We start from the raw sequence: 17,963 nt of genomic DNA on the forward strand, positions 1-17,963 counted from the left end.
CAAGACCCACCAGCAACAACAGTTAAAGCCTGAGAGTGTTTATTTCTTACATATTCAAAGGGACAATTTGGCTTCAGGCTGGGCTGAAAACAAATGAAATTAAAATAATCTTCTCACATTACCTACACAAAATGAAAATTTAACAAAAAGACAAGTTTTTCACCTAAAACAAAAAACAGGAGAATGATGATTCACACAATCATTCACTCAGCCAATCAGAGATACTCACCCGCAGCCTTTTACACACAGAGCCACAGCAAGTTTACCTAAGAGGTGGGGGGAGGGTTAGAGTCTCCATAGCCTAAATAGTTTGAGAAAGATTAAATATACAGTAAGTGTGATGTTAATTGTCGACCCACAGTGGGACTAATGATAATAACTGTGACTTTAGCTGTTTATTATTCCTTTAACAGCCGTGGCTGGAGGCACGATCTGTTTGGGATGTCCGTCTGTTTGTACGTATGTTAATCTGTCCCATTATTGTGAATGCAATATCTCGAGAATGGCTTTTTTAAATTTGGCACAAATTTGGTAATTACATTTTTTTTTTAATTAGTCAAGATTAGGCATGTCCGAAGTCCGGCACGGGGGACCATCGTGGCCCATGGGCAGATAAGAAATGCCCCTTGACTTATCTTTCAAAATATACTATATGTGGCCCGCCATACAATATTCGTTCATAAAGCAAGACTACTTTGCATTTTTTCCATTCACCTCACCATGGCAGGACTATCATACAGTGTGTAGACATGCACTAAGTAGGAGCTGTGCAGGTAGAACCAATTTCAATCAGGAGAGGATCATTTTTATAGTGAAAAGAATATTTATTAGCAGGTGCACCTAAGAATGAAAATGTGAAAAAGTCTTTGGCGATTAGACCCCATCAAGATGGTATGATTTAAGGAGGGTGAGCACAAAGAAAGTCTTCCTGGCTGAACTTACGCAGAGAAGCATAACGTAGACAGCGAGGGCCACCGCTTTCAGGAGCAGTGAAAAGTTGAATTGTTTTTCAGTGCAAGGTAACACAGTTGTGTTTGTCTAATTTGTATATGTTCTTATTTTTTTGATAACCCATATAATGGGAGAACAGCATATTATCTAATCTTGTCCCCATTCAAAATTGTTGGGACACCACTGGCAAAGATGACTTTGATAAGACAAGAGGAAGAAAAGAAAAATTGTTTGGCTTATAAAGATAAAATAAGCAAAGTTGCAAGGAATGTTTTCATGTTTAATCCACATTTCAGATTTTACAAAGGATAGGTGGACATTATTCTGCCCTAAGTCTGCTGATGATCAATATAAATGTATGACTTAACTCTTCCATCAAGTTAACCTACGTGTATGTTACTCCAGACCCAGATGGCTATGATGGCAATAAAGAGGGAAGAGATGAAGCCAATGTACAGGCCAAAAAGCAGACGGTCAATGACTAATGCAATCATTTGCCATTCCTCTGAGGTATTGCTCTCCTGAGCATGTTTGCCTATCTGGATACGGATGGCCATGAGATCTCTGCTCAGCTTCCTCAGTTCATCCAGGGCTGGATCCAGAGGGGGTTTCTCATGAGGTGTATCACCAGAGATGCTCTGAAGATCTCTTGAAGAGATGGTGCTAGGATTCATTGCTGGACATATTAAAAAAATAAAAAGTAAGATTAGAGTGAGAGCATGGTATATGGTGTGTCCCATTTTTTTTATAAGCTAGGTACCTGTACTCATCTGATTAGTATAATTCTGCATTAGATAGTGACTTAACCTACATTTATTTACATCAAAATTTCAGATTATTAGTTTTAAAGTATACTATGCAGGATTTTTTCCAAAAAAAACGATAACATAAAAGTGACTCCCCAGTGACTCTAAAGCAACTCTGCACTTTTCCTGTATTTTCTTATTTTCTTTCTGTTTTACTACATTTCTGAGCACAGCACACTTGTGAGGTTGGCAATTTAGTTTAAATTTAATTCAATTTTATTTTTAAATAAAAAAAGTAGTGGATGTTTTCATTCATTCATTCATTCATCTTCTAACCGCTTCATCCTCTTGAGGGTCACGGGGGGGCTGGAGCCTATCCCAGCTGACATCGGGCGAGAGGCAGGGTACACCCTGGACAGGTTGCCAGACTATCACAGGGCTGACACATAGAGACAGACAACCATTCATGCTCACATTCACACCTACAGACAATTTAGAGTCACCAATCAATCCCATTGGACTGTGGGAGGAAGCCGGAGTGCCCGGAGAGAACCCACGCTGACACAGGGAGAACATGCAAACTCCAGACAGAAGGGCTCCCACGCCCGGGATCGAACTGGCAACCCTCTTGCTGTGAGGCGAGAGCGCTAACCACCGCACCACTGTGCCGCCCTAGTGGATGTTTTATTTTTTTTAATACTAATTTAAGATTATTTTTGTCCAACCACTATTTCCAAGATCTAGAGTGAAAGATGAATCTTCACACTCAATGTACTTTTCTTATATGAGTTGCATAAAAAATTATTAAAATAAGATGAAGAAGCATTAACAGTGACAGAAGTAATACAAAAATAATCATGATGATAATCATCGCTGTTGTGTTTTTGCTTTTGGAAAGCATAGAAAAAAACACCATCCTTAACACTCTGATTACAATAAAACTTAGTGACAGAAATTATAATAATAAAGAAATAATGATGTCACTGTACCTGTAGCAGGTGGGTGAAGGAACACTGTGACGCAGTTGCTCTTCTTTTTTGGAGGGAGAAAAACAATGACAGCTAGATATCGTAGCACAAGGACACTGAGCCAGTGAGGCACCTTTCTGTACTTGCTGGCACTGAACTGGATGTTGGTGATAAACACTGTCTCCAACAGGCTGCCCACCATCAAAGCCAGACTGACTGAGAATAAAACATCTGCAGCAAAAAAGTACTGTAATAAGTGCTATTTAATGCTTAATAAGCACAAATTAACAGTTAATGAGCACTTATAAGACGGTATAAGATGCTTATTAAAGGGCCAGTGTGTAAAATGGGTTGAAAACAGTGACATCAGTGGTCAAATTCTAGATTGCAGGGCTCACTTGCTCACCCCTCCTGTCGGGTAAATGACGGTGGCCTCGTGACAAAAAGCCTTGTGCACGAGTTTTTCAGGAGTAGGTCTATCTAGTGACGAGGTGAATGTTTATTTAAAAATCTAAGCCATGTTACGATATTGTAATGAATCCCTCACGAGCAGGAGACCAGAGGAGCGTTCGGGAAAAAGGCCAGTTTATTTGAGCGCTCCAAAAACTCTGGTAACACTCCAGGGGGTAAAAGACCCCGTCCCAAACTCTGACTCTTCTAGCGTAACAGACACACTTCATAACTTTACACACATACTCGTTTACCATACCAAATGGGGACCCCCTCCCCTCTCTGCTCCGCCAATCTCCAGCCCGCACACTGACTGACAGCGTAGCCGGTAACAGAGCTCAGCTGTTTATTTAGCCTAGCAATATCTCCGGACTGTAGTAGCTGCAATGGACGACTTTGAACGCGATTTTGAAGAGTTTCTTGTAGCGGACACAGACCCAGAGCCATACCTGTTTGAGCCGGAGCATACAGATGAGGAACTCCATGTGTTTGATGCTGAGCGGGCGAGAAGAGAGGCTGAATGCACAGAATGGGATTCGGTGCTACTGCTACCATCGCTGGGGAGATATATCATCAGGAGGAAAGCGCCGCAGAGAGTGCATCACAAGGAGTGAAGTTGCGTCTTCTTTTCCTCGCAGCAGAAGTGTTTATTACAGCATAACTGACTGAGTTATTATTGCTTATAGGAGCATTATCAGCACTTAATAGAAACTTCAGTAACAGTCTATAAACCTATACTAAATATTAATAAGATGTCTATTTACATTAATTATAATTTTTATGGGTTAATTATAGAATAACCACATTTATTACTGGTTTATAAGACACTATAAGACCCTATAATATGGAATTAATAAGGTGTTTATTAACATTAATGAGACTATAAGAAGTTAATATAAATGCCATATTACTGTTAATAAATGCTTAATTATGCACTTATTAATAGTAAATAATGATCCTTTGCAGCTACCGGATCCAAAGTGGGAACAGTGTCATATAAAGGTTAATAAATTATTAATATGCACTTATTAACAGCTCATAATGCATCTTTGCAACTACTGGATCTAAAGTGGGAACAGTGTCGTATAAACGTTAATAAATTATTAATATGCACTTATTAACAGCTCATAATGCATCTTTGCAGCTACTGGATCTAAAGTGGGAACAGTGTCTTATTGGCATTCATAAACTCTTTATTATGCACTCACTGAAGTTAATAATTGTATTAATTATGCACCTATTGCAACATCCGGATATTAATCATTATTTCAACATTAAAGAATTCTGATGCGTTCTTTTCACGCTAGTATGTTATTATTTTCTTTAGCAAAGGATCATGGGAATCTCATTTCCCCAAAATGGCATACTAAGACAAACATGAGTTATTTGAACCTAAACTTTTGAGCAGATTGTTTCAGAGTTAGCTGCTTTATTCACTCGTGATGAGAATTAAGCCTACCAATGGTGGTGAAAACACAACATAAGGACATTTTCTTTTCATATTGATTTTTAATGCAACCACTATTGTGAAAAACAGGAAAAAAGGATTGGAAACCCTAATAGTTGAGTTCTAAAAAAAATGACAGATCTGAGTTCATTTGGCTTTTTCAAAAGTTTTGTTACTTAGATTGACTGTTCGTGAATACAGTGCTCCACAAAGCTCCCTGTAACCCATCAGTTTTCCGAAAGTGAGTGACAAAAGTCTCAACATTGGCCAGACCAAAGGTGGCCAGGTCAGTGATGTCTTCAGGCCAGTTGCTTAGATCAAACATGGTGGCAGCGGCCTTTAAGACACCCATATCAAGATTGCCAAACTGTGTAGTGAGGTTGTCACAGAAGCCATTGATTAGTTTATCTTTCACTTTGTGGAAGTCATCATCATCCACTTGTTTCCTGTTGAGTTTTACACCAGAGAAGGTGTTTCGCGAAGGTGTTTCCAGGAAAAGGTCCCACTTCATCCAGGAACTGCTTCAGATGCTGACCTGGGACTGTCTGAAATACAGAAGAAAAAACTTTCACTGTCACGATTGCTAAACATACACCGTAGCATATTAATTCCTCTCTAGGGAGTATTTTGTTTACCTGCATGGCTACAAGACACCATCTGCAATGTCAGCCCATCCCTCTGAAAGAGAAGGCTCAGAATTAAACTCATAAACACATTTAATCCAACTTCCCTTGTTTTTAATCCACAGCCTAGTACTGAATTACTCTCACAATGGAGTGATAATAAAACACTTACACACCTGATACCTGAGCCTGAGCCTGATACAAATTTCAATTGCCAAAATGTATGAGGGAGAACAGGCTCTGATTGGAGGGAGAGCTAACCACGCCCACTTAGAAGGAGACAGGAAGAGTAACCATTTTCTTAACATTGGATAAGCCTACAGTGGGGTATCTCCTTTATCCAACATCTCTGACTTAGCTACCGAAGCTATTTCTAGCGGCACCCTCCACGACACGCACACACACACACACACGCACACACTCTCTCTCTCTCTCTTCATCGCGGTCAAAGTCAATGTCTCTGAGTGTCACAGTTACACACTAAGGTTCTGCTAACACATACTACTGTTATCTGGGTGTTCATTATACTCAGCTTATCTGTAGGGAATTTAGAAACATGACTGGGTGCTAGTTCAGGCATGACCTTCATCTCTGTAGCTAAAGTTGCTAGCCTAATTATTACTGACTGAATGAAACGAGTACACCTCTTCTGATTAACTGTGTACCGTCATGATCATAAACATCAAAATTTAGAACACATAGTTACATTTTATAACTTTGTAAGGCCATCATGTACATGATTAGCTGAGTTGCTAGTGTTAGCTATCACAAAGAACTAGAACTAGCTAAAAATCAACAAGCTAATGTTAGCCTTTAGCCTACTTTAACAAACTAACTTACCACAGGGGCAGAAACAGATGAAACATCGTCTTCAGAGTCCCGAAGCCAAGTGTCGCATCCTACTCCAACTGGAGCGGCACTGGAGGGGCTTGCATCAGTTGTTTCAACCATCTCAGCATTGCTAGGTTCTGTGCTCTGATGAGGAGTGATGAGCATAGCTGGCGAGTGGCACCCAGCGTTACCGTCATGCAGCGAGTTGAGTTCCGTGTGTGTGCATTGTGCTTGTGGAGCCAGATCAGGTGCAGCAAAAGCCACTGTATTTTTGCTGTTCATAAGTTTTTATTTAAATTATTCAAGCGACAAAAGCAACGTTAAGATAACCATACGTAATGACGTTGTAAATAACACCCATTTCCATATTGCTTTGACACATCATCTTTGTGTCCCAGTAGCAATTTTTATAGTCCCCAGAACATTGGGACACCGTTAGTTTCGAGCCCTGAGAGCATATTAATTATTTATTAACCTTTATACGACACTTTCCCACTTTAGATCCGGTAGCTGCAAAGGATCATTATTAACTATTGTTAACACCTTATTAATTTAATCTGATAGGGTCTTATAGTGTCTTATAAACCAGTAATAAATGTGGTTATTGTTCTATAATTACCCCCTTATAAATCATAATTAATGTAAATAGACATCTTATTAATTAATATTTAGGATAGCTTTATAAACTGTTATCAAGTTTCTATTAAGTGCTTAATAATAACTGTGTTAATTATGCTATAATTAACACTTATATAGTCTTATTAATGGTAAGCATCCTATTCTGTCTTATAAGTGCTCATTAACTGGTTAATTGGTGCTTATTAAGCATTAATTAATGCTTATTACAGTACCTTAATATAAAGTGTTAACAAACAAACAAAACAATTAAGAAGTAAAGAGTCGTTTTTCTTTTAAACCTAATTTATCAGGGTTGGAGAACATATTCAGATTTATATATATTTCAAATTCAGTTGTCAGAGGAGCCATCAGAGGACAAACTATTAATTGGCCAACAATGCCATCTGGTCAAGAAGAAACACCATAGTTGGATTATTTAATTCTATTTACATCACAGGTGTCACTCACTTATTAGAGGTGTTGTATTTCCAGTGACAGGCAGCAGGTCGTTCATGATGAGCAGGAAAACGGTGTAGCCCAGGATGAGGGTCATCTTAAAAGAGGACCGGTCCACACTATGAGGAGGCAGCAGGAAGCTGAAGAGGTCCAGTGTGATGAGGAAGCAGCTGGGCAACAGGAGGTTTACCACATAGAGGATTGGCCTACGTCTCAAAATGATCTTGGGATAAAAAAACAAGTACAAAGCTTTAAGGTTTTACTGAGACTTTGCAATAGTGGTCTATTCACCATTAAGAAATCAAACCAGGAGTAGTAAACTCCTCCACCAGCCCCCATAAAACTTAAGCTGTTTTAATTTCTGATACTTTTTTTTTTTTTTTTTAAGACCACCTAGACCTCTGGTGTACCCGAAGGATCAATCATCGGCCCTCCTTTGTTCTATGTCTAAAAAAAAAAAAACAAAGAAAAAAACCTTTTTGCCAGCGTTTGTTAAATTCCTTCACTGTTTGTGTGTCTAGCATCCATGATGCTTCTTATCTAACATGACGTTTGTCATAACTGATATTGATGTATTTTATTGTTTTTTTTTTTTAGCACTGACATATTTTGATCCAGATTAAGAATGTTGCTATATTATTTCAAGAAAAAAAAAAAAATTGGCTGTATAAAAAAGACCTTGGTACACTACCCACTTCTCTGATCTGCCATAAAGTGAGAAAAAGAGTTGAAAACAACACATGGACCATTGTTAAGGCCCAGACACACCAAACTGACTTCAGAAAACTAACGGCGACAAAGGCCCCCTGCTGCATTGTCTGATGTTGCCGTGTCTCTGCCATAAAAGTTGTACATGAGCACACCACAAAAAACTACAGTAAACCACCAGCCAGCATGTACTGTATGTTCTGCAATTGCAGGAGATGAAGTAACTCTCCACACCAGCAGACAGAAGCCATTGTTAATCGTCATTTAAAATGGGACACTGGACGACCATCTTGACTAGTTAGCCAGTTGACACATTAACAACACAGTCCAATGATGATGGAACAAAGTATATTTACCATGTGAAACATTTCTGCTAAAGAGTTCAATGGCAAAAAAAGTAATCTTAACCACCTCTTGACTATAGGCCTTTGTTTACTTTCCTCACTTTCATTTCTCCTCTTATGCCCTGAACTAAAGAGTGCCTATCAGAGTGATTACATTCATTGTTGGGCTTTGCTGTCATCGCAACATGTTCAATTGACCAATAAACAAATGACGGGGGCCAATGATGGACAAAAGTTGGCAACACATCGCACCAACTAGAGCAGCAGTCACTCACCAATGACCCAACCTATGACTGACATCTAGCTGTTGGCTTGGTGTGTCAGGGCCTTTAAACAGATAATCACCATTATTCATCATGTTAACACAGAGTAAATTAAAATAGCTAAAATAGCTTACATAGTATTTGATCTCAGAGTAGTTCCCATGACCTGTTTCAATGTAAGATTCAGATGATCTGATATCCACAAGCTCCCACTCTCCTCTGGTCTGCATCACATCTCTGGACTCCTCCAGTATCTCTGCAGATGTGCCTGTTTTAATAATCCTTATGTCTTCAACTGGAATAAAATCATAGGAAAGTTTGTCCATATTAGATGCCCAGTCTGTGTGAAATGGTACTTGTGATGCACATGAGTAGAGTGAAGTTGTCAACATAAAATTTGAGGTCACAGAAGTTCAGGCCTTTAAGATATTTAAATGTACTTATTTCACTCTATTGAAATGTTATACCACATTTGTGTTTGTAGGTGTGATGTTTGAAAATACATAATCTACAAAAAATATCAATTAACCTTTTAAACTTGCAAGTGACAACTTTCAGTGTACTCCAAGTACAAACTTGCCATGTTATTTTGCTGTTAATGGTTTTTGTTGCACAGACTTACCTACATGCAGTAATGATTCAAAGGTCAGCGAGCAGTTTTGGATATCAAAGGGGAAAGTGTAGATTACTAATTTGCAGGTGGCGATCACTCTGACTGGCCTATCATCATAAACACGACCTGTGTTGTATAAGTAGACATATGGGGTTTTGGGAGATTTGTCCTCATCCATGCTGGAAATAAAAAGATAGGATAAAAAGATAGTGATAAGTGTACAAAAGTGCTGCCAGATAGGAGATAAGGTCTATTGATTGTGTGACTCCTTTAGTTTTCTAATGAATGAACTTAACTTACAACTCTTTGATGAGGATGTCTGGGACCCAAAGCTGCTCTCGAACAACAGAGACTTTTTCAGTTCCACATTCCCTCTCATCCCAGCTCAGTCCCGCTATATGCCACTCCTACATTAAACAAAACAACAACTATTTTAAATGTGTCACTACATACTTTAAATTCTTAAATCTAAACATTAAAGGCCTATTGTGTAGGATTTAGGGGGATTTATTGGCAGAAATGGAATATAATTTTTTCTTTAGTAATCAACTGAAAATAATGATCAGAGGGTTTTCTTACCTTGAAATGAGCCCTTTAAATCTACATAGAGAGCGGGTCATTTTCTGCAGAGATTGCCATCTTGCACCACTATTTTTCTACAGTAGCCCAGAATGAGCAAACCAAACACTGGCTCTTGATAGAAATTTCAGCTTGTTGCTATCTGTAATCCTCACCGCTAGACATAATTAAATCCACCTAAAGCTTACACACTGTTCCTTTAAGTATAGTGGTATTCTATATTTTTCTTCTTGACAACAAACATCATGTAAAAAACAGTCAATCAATCAATCAATCAATCAATCATTTATACGTCACTTGAAATTGTACAAGTTACAGCTCCAATGAAATGTGATCCCATTAGCCCCTTTAACTTGTGCAATGTAATGTAGTCCTTTTTTTGCATTTTCCTACATCGTTTGCTGCTGCTGCATAACTGTCCACATATACCGACACCAACAGGACATCCGCATTGTCACCCCTCCTGAACACAGGCAGTGCCACTCTGCAGCCGCCTCTAAACTAATGGGGGTTGGAAACTAATGTGGCACGGAGGTCATCCATTTTATTTCCAACCCCTATTCAATTACAAGCAGAATCCTCGTTCAGCTGGTGTCCATCTTCTCCATCTTTTCTTCGATGTTTGCTGATGTACACATCTGAAATAGTTAAATAGCCAAAAATCCAGCCTTGGATCACAGCCTTACTCAACAATATGTCATGTGGTTCATTCCATATGTGCCTGGTGTTTGGAACAACAGGACTTTGAGTCATTTTAAGGTACGTCCTCCTCACCATGTTTCTTTTCCTAAAACTAACCACGGTAACTTTTCTTGCCTAAACCTAACCTCCATAACTTTATGTTAGCGTCATTTGTTGGGCAGTTATTCCTAAGATATCATTTAAACAACTGTGGATGAGGATTGCATTTTCCAGTCTGGAGAGTGCCACTTGGTTGATCATAACAAGGGAACTTTCTGTATTAACTTACATATTCTGGGATTATGTTGTGGATGTTTGAATGACTGTTTTGCTGCAGACAAATGAATAGCTTGTATCAAACGCTGAGATACACAGCACAGACAACCACCAAGTGAATGTTAAAAGCAAAAAGTGCCACAACACTCTTTATCTGCCGGTACCACTTGTATTTGGTGTGTGGTTTTGTTAATGAAAAGGTTTAAAACCATTTTCTGAATGAATTCATGTTCTGTCAGTGCTCTGAACACTTACCAGGATTTGCCATATGAATATTGTTAAGGACTGCTCTTTTTCATTCTAGGGATGAGACACATACAGTTAATAATGATGATTCAAATTCTGAGTCATGCATCCGTATGTGCTGTCATGAATAGATTTTTATGCAGCTCATAGACTCACCACTCCTAAAATCCCCACCAAAGTCAGTTCGATGGATACTTCCAGCACATCTGTAAAGTTATTTACAGGTCGAAATAGTTTTCTTGGAAATAATTCAGTCTCAAGTGCATCAAACAAGGCCTTAGGAGTTGGGCTGGTGCAGTTCAATGTTGCAACAAAACCTGCGTTGAAAAAGAGAAAAATGAAAACTAAATTTATACATAGGTAACCCAAGTAAAAGTATTTTTCTTTTATTTGTATTTGCTCAAAAGCAGATCTTTCTTTGTATGCTATCCACCTTATTTGTCACGGAAACACGGAGGCAAAACAGAACGCAGCCAGCTATCATTTTTTTGTGCGACACTTCCGGTCCAGCACTCTTACCACTGTGTAAATAGGAATCGCCTTGTTGTTTACCTTGCTGAGTTTAGCTATATATATGTATATATCACATTTTTCACGTCACTATATCACCGTTTAGACTAATCTGATGTTTGTAAAGTCTATAAACACAATGACTGAACAAACATTAGTATTTTCTCTGTGTGTAATTAATAACATGGTTATCGTAGATTAGCTGGGCTAACCGTTAGCTGTTAGCCGTTAGCCGTGTCTGTAATAACTCACTAAACTCACAAAGTGGCCCGTGAAAAAAAATATTTTCTCCAGCGAATGTCTTAGTTACAACATGATTGAGCTAACTGGAGTAGTTTCATATCATATGCGACAACTGGAGGCTTTTAACGGATGACGATCCTGATGTTAGCTTTGCTGCTAGTGTTAACATTAGCTGTCCCTGTCAGTAGCATACACCTCACATATTTATTTCTCACAGTTGCGCACACATTTGGCTGGCATGCAGAAGCACCGTCTGTGTGTCTGTGTGCCGAGGGTGCGAGCCACAGCTTCAGCTGCTCAGGTAGAGAGGCTGTGCAGCCCAGTGTGTTTTTTCGCTGATTCGGTTCTGCAGGTTCTCTGCTGGTACACTGGAGACAGGGATCAAGTTTGTCTCACTCGGGATAGATTGTGCTTTTTTGGTTCATAGTTTATGATTGACGTGCGATTTATTCGCGTTTAGAGGGAATAAATTTCCATTATAACAGAAACGTGGGCACAGTTATCTAACGTTATACAAAATACACAGACTAACTAACTAACTAACTAACTGATTGACTAACATAAACAACTGAAAATTGAAAAAAAATTAGCTTGCACCGTTAGCTCTGGTAAGGGAAAGCATGAGGGAAAGCGGCTGACCGGAAGTCACGCACAAAAAAAACGGAAGTTGATCACTATTTACTTCCGTGTTTGAAAATAAGGTGGATACAGAGTTTTGCTATGACTTCATGAAGTGTTCAACGAAATGCTTCATACTGGCCACATGAAACACTCACATCCACACATATGTCTAAACAGTCATTCTGTTGCTTGCTCTGTTTACCATGCACCCTCTCTGCTTCTGATTGCAGATCCAGCCACTCCTTCCCGCCCTTTGGTGTTTCCTTCACCTGACCTTCTCCACCCACAAGCTCACCTGCTTCACATTATCCCAATCAGCATTGCAGTATACAATATATCCAGGCCCATCTCCACCCACTCCCTATCAGATTGTCTCGTTTATATCCACCCTAGCTCCTCAGCCTTCTTTCCTACCTACCCCTGTCTGTTACTGTCTAATGCTGGTTGGTGGATCAGATAATCTCCAATTTAAACACTGTATCCTGTTTGCACCACAGCTCGACCAGTTTCTCCTCCTTTCCCACGGTACAAGAGAACTGAGACTTGTTCATATGTTCTTCTTGTTTGCTGCTGGGGAGAACGTAGACATTGGTTATTGACAATGTTCATGTAATTGAACTTTTTTGGACTGAAAAACTTCAACGAAAATATTCAACATGTTGTCTTTGTTGTACCAACATGAAAAAAGGCTGATTTAAGACAGCTTATGCCAGGTTCACACAACACAACATTTTTATCTGTTCCGACGGTCACTAGGCGATTGTGGAGTCATACAATCATGCTGGCAGACATAACAGACTACATGATGGTCCACACTAATCATCGCTGGTCGTCTTTCATGACGTGTGTGATGCCACGGATTATTCTTGTCCTAATTTTATCGTTGTAGCGATCATTACACTCACTGTGTCTGTTCATGTGCCAGCTGAAATGCCATTGTAGTGGTGAAAAAAAAGTGCCACCAGATAGCAGGGGCTTCATTTGAAGTACAGTATGCAAACTACGCAAGTCACTGAAACCTCCACAACAAGTTCCTGCAAATGTTTCACAATAAAAGCCTGTTTAGAAAGTGAAGGGATTCTCTCAACTGAAGTTATAAGGGGCTTTTAATTTTAAACAGGTACAGGAAGTGTTGAGTTTGAAATGATGGTGCGATGCATTAACTTTATATATAAAAACACAGAGGGAATGATATACTAATAGCCCATTTATAATGTAGTCTGTTTCAAATGAAGCTGGCACCCTCTGCAGTTGTGGTAAGTAAAAGCACAACCACTATTTTTCAATTTTATTAAAATGAAGAAATGAACATTATGAAGAAATAACATTGTTTGCCAGCCTTATGCTAATGGCAGAACTCACCGGGTTGCTAAAGTGCCTCTGCTGTCATTTTTCCTTTTTTACTCTGTGTGATAACGTCCCTATAGGAAATGTCAAAAAGGCTGAGGTTTGTTGACATACAGTTGTCTACGGCAGCAGATGGGTATTCCAGGTAGGAGGTTCAACAAACTCTAAGTCTATCCCTGAACTCTGAGTTGACTTACTCTGAGATGGGAAACTCTGAGTATCCGGTTCCAGAACAGCTGATCTGAGATAGTTCAGTCAACTCTGAGTATGTTCACTTTGAGTTAAACCGACAATAAAAAGCCATCATCAATGGAGCTCCAGATATTAATGCATGTGTAGCAGACGGTGCATGTTTATCTTTAAAAGAAGAGCCTGAGTCAGAGCGAGGAAAGTGTAAATAAGTTAACCATAAAGTTAATAAAAAAGTTTGATTCAGTGTTGTCCGTTTATTCATCATTTATCAGACTTACATTTCCTTAATGAAGATAAAGTGATGGAATCTGACTGTGTATCAGGCTGTAGATATATTACATTACATTATATTAATAATATATAATAATATATTTGTTCAGATTTGATCTGATGGGGAAAAACACAGGAGGCAGCAACTGAAAAATAGGAAGATTTAAAACATATAGGCTAGGCTATAGATCAAAGACATAAAGACATGACTGTAAACTCACAGTCTGTCCCAGTAATAATATGTTTGGTGATTTGCACTTGAAGACGTTGAGGTTAAAATACAGTAGATTTGAAAATGTTGCACATCTATTTGTATCTTGACTCAACAGCATTCAGTGACTTTATTTCAGCTACAAATGTAGTAAATTTAAAGACACTGAAAGGCTGCACCAATGCTCACTCAGAAATATTAACATATAATCCCCAATATTAGGCTATAGGAATTATGTTCCATCAGTGCGACCAATGACATCAGTGATAGAGATCATTAGTCATTGATACTACGTGTCTAAAGCTTCATACCGATTTTTAAAATTTAAATAATTAGACCTACACATTATGTGCAATAAACATTTGGGAGCTGCTCTAACAGACTGACAGTCTGATCCTTGTGCACAGTGTTATAAAAAATAATTAATATAAAAAGGACAGATGTTTGACTCTGAGCTGAGAGTGAATTCTCGCTGTGTAATATTTGAATGTAAAGACAAAAACCGATGTCCAAAGAAATGATTGATGTGCATAAATTCAGTAGCCTAACATAAGACAGTCCTGAGTAACAAACTAATATCCAGCAGGATTTAGATTGTGACAGACGGTAAATCTCCGCTAATGAATGCGCTTCGATACAAGCTTTGACACGGACTGAATGAATGAGGAAATGAAACAGCGTGTAAGAGGGAAGAGACACAGAAAAACTCAGGGTTTATTGAAGAAAACCTGTCAGCGAGCAGGTTATGTTCACAGAGTCTGTTACCATGGTGATTGACTCAGAGTTTCAGTTACCTCTCTTTCTGGAACGGATAACTCAGAGTTTCCCTCATCTCAGGGTTAACTTACTCTGAGTTTTCACATAACCCGCTTTGTGGAATACCCCCCAGATCGCTCTGTGTTTCTTTTGGTCAGAGTGACGACTGTGACGGTAGAAGTTGTGATTGACGAAAAAAACAACACACATTATGACTTTCTGTTGGGAAAGATGGCTCAACTATGACACACTACACTAGATAAAAAGATGAATTATTGCATCGCATTGCATTGACACTTGTTGTCGTTCAGGATCTGAGCTGACACTGTACGACACTGTGTCGGGCTATAATCTGGCTGATAATAGTAGTGTGTACCCGGAATTAGACTGACTTTTATAAGCACCTCTCACCAAACGATCAAGATCATGGGAGCATGCACTAACTGAGGTAAAACTCTCATGATTTTATTCCGACATTAGAAATTTGTCTGCAACAGTGAAATCACTTGAAAAGTCGTTTAGTGTAAGGCTGGCACAAGTTTGCCTGTCTGGACAGATTACCTGGTTTTGACCTTTCCCTGTTTTTGGACTCCAGTAAGTAGGAACTTTTTTTATCTGAGCCTTTGTGCTTTGTGTCGTATAATGAACATGAAGTGTAAATTCATTTACCAACCACCAATAACATCTCAAGTCTTTAAAACTAATTTTTGACCCATACACCACCTCTTTGTTTCTGTTTTCATTTTGGCCATGAGTGATGTATTACCATGACATTTAGTATATACATGCTTCTTCCCATTCGGATGAATTTGAATACATTTGGTGATCCTTAAACATTTTATCTAGTGCCATCGTCAGGCTAAAATCTTAAAGTATCCGACTACTGGGTACCTATCAAATAACTGTAAACCAGTAACATCCCCATCAACAGCACTTTGTGTGCTGGTCAAAAAGCATTAGCATACTAACATACTCAACTAAGATGCTAAACTTGGTATACATTAGCATGCTAGCATTGTCATTCTGAGCATGCTAACAGCTCAAAGCACCTCTGTAATTACATACACCATCACAAGCTGTTTGCGTGGCTGTAACTCTTACTCTTGACATATGTTGTACTTTTCGTAGCTTTACTTGCTACAGTGGTTAGTGGAAAGTTCTTTATTCTGTTAAAAAACACTCATCACACAGGTTTATATTCTTTTTGGTAAGAGCTTGGTTTAGGAGTATGCTTAATTGATTTCAACTGCTTTTTTACAAACAGTGCAAGTTCAAAAATATTCATGAATTTGCCCCAAAACTGTTAGGAAACTCATATCATTCATACATACAATAAGTGATTAAAATTAAGGCAACTTTAAAACTGCACTATCATGTATTTGTTATGTATTTTACACAACAGTTTTTCTCTTGCTTACTGACATATAGAAATATAAAGTGAGAAAAGATACAAACATTTCACTATTCTTTCTTCCTTACCGTGAAGCAGTGAAACACAAAGGAAAATGACCCCGGCTGTCTTCACTTCTGTCATCTTGTTTGTTGTCTACTTTCATAACTTGTCCCATCCTAAATGCCGACAGTCTGAACAAAGGTTGTTTCTTGTTTCTGATTGGCTCATCTCAACTTACAGCTTTTACATCTGAATTATTTGCTCACGTGTCTTGTTTGTCAAAACAACAGTGTTGCGCATTTTTCCAGACACTAATCAAACACGGACGACCACTGATGATGTCGGTTTTCAGATTTTGTGAACACACACCTCAGCATACGATTAGCTGAGATAAGTACTTAGTTAATCTGCTCTGCACCCATATTCACTCCTTTATCTGAATGTAATCTATATAAAAATAAAAATACACAAACAAGATGACTTCTGAAAACAGAGATACATATTATTATGAATATTATTAATTTTTTGTGCTGCATATTTCAGAGCGGTACAGTCCTGGACTTGTCCTGCTTATAGACTTAGGGAAAAAAAGCAAATAGAAAAACTGTAAGTGAAGACATGAACAGGGTTGTACAGGTTGACAGAAACCTCCAGGGCAGAGATTTGCAATGGGTGAAAGCAAATATTTGTTGCTTGACTAGAAAAAAATACATAGCATATTAAAATAGGTATGGGAAGATAGTGTGCACGTGTTGTAACATGTTGCTTGCAAATAAAACATTTCACCCAACCTTCCAGTTTTGTCTGTTCTTATTTATATGTCACAAGGAGAGAGAATTCAGTCCATTTGCAGGCTTTTTTGTGGGATTGTTGCGGCCTACTAAAAACAAAAAAATTAATAAAAAGAAAACTCTGTTAGCTAAAACCTGAAACAGTAGAATGATGATTCACACTATCACTCGTTCAGCCAATCAGTGATGCTCACCTGCAGCCCATTACACACAGAGCCACAGTGGGGGGTGTGTAAGAGTGTCCATAGCGTAAACAGTTTGTGAAAGATTTAATGTACAATAAATCTGATGTTGTTTGTCGGCCCACTGTGGGACTCATGATCAGAACTGTGACTGTAGCTGTTTATTATTCCTCTGCATTATTTGTTTGGGTTGTCCGTACATATGTTAATCTTGTGGATGTAATATCTCAAGAAGGCCTCAAAGGAATTTCTTCAAATTTGGCACAAATGTCCATTTGGAGTCATTGAAAAACTGCTAAGAATTTGGTGGTCAAAGGTCAAGGTCACTGTGACCTCACAAAACATTTTTTTGGCCATAACCCAAGAATTCCTGCACTAATTATAACAACATTTCACACACATGTCCAACACAACAAAATGATGAAGTGGTGACATTTTATACCCAAAAGGACAAAGGTCAGCTTCACTGTGATGTCATAATGCTCTGCACAAACACTTTCCTGATTATTATTCGACATCATAATTCAGGAACAGAAGAGAAGACATTTGGTCAGATACTGAATTGCTGACACTGATCTAGCTGTCATGGCTACATATGAGTCTGGACAGACATGGATGTAAACTGTCACTGCAACCTTCCTGGTTCA

At 38.6% G+C, this 17,963-nt stretch overlaps 1 protein-coding gene across 2 annotated transcripts; it reads right to left on the reverse strand.

The window, feature by feature from the left end:
* Positions 1–1,210: 1,210 nt before the first annotated feature.
* LOC117254005 (5-hydroxytryptamine receptor 3C-like) lies at positions 1,211–16,522 on the reverse strand. 2 transcript variants are annotated; one of them, XM_033621960.2, is made up of 9 exons: positions 16,430–16,522; positions 10,957–11,117; positions 10,810–10,854; positions 9,319–9,425; positions 9,028–9,197; positions 8,540–8,700; positions 7,103–7,313; positions 2,687–2,896; positions 1,211–1,627 (listed from the first exon to the last, which is right to left on the reverse strand). In XM_033621960.2, exons 1-9 carry the CDS (start codon positions 16,482–16,484, stop codon positions 1,332–1,334), a joined length of 1,416 nt encoding a protein of 471 aa, XP_033477851.1. In that variant the 5' UTR covers positions 16,485–16,522; the 3' UTR covers positions 1,211–1,331. The 2 variants fall into 2 exon arrangements, with proteins under 2 accessions (XP_033477851.1, XP_078024964.1); XM_078168838.1 differs by having other exon boundaries at positions 1,519–1,627; positions 2,687–2,729.
* Positions 16,523–17,963: the final 1,441 nt, after the last annotated feature.

Source organism: Epinephelus lanceolatus, chromosome 6 (assembly GCF_041903045.1).
Source record: "Epinephelus lanceolatus isolate andai-2023 chromosome 6, ASM4190304v1, whole genome shotgun sequence".
Taxonomy (NCBI): Eukaryota; Metazoa; Chordata; class Actinopteri; order Perciformes; family Serranidae; genus Epinephelus; species Epinephelus lanceolatus.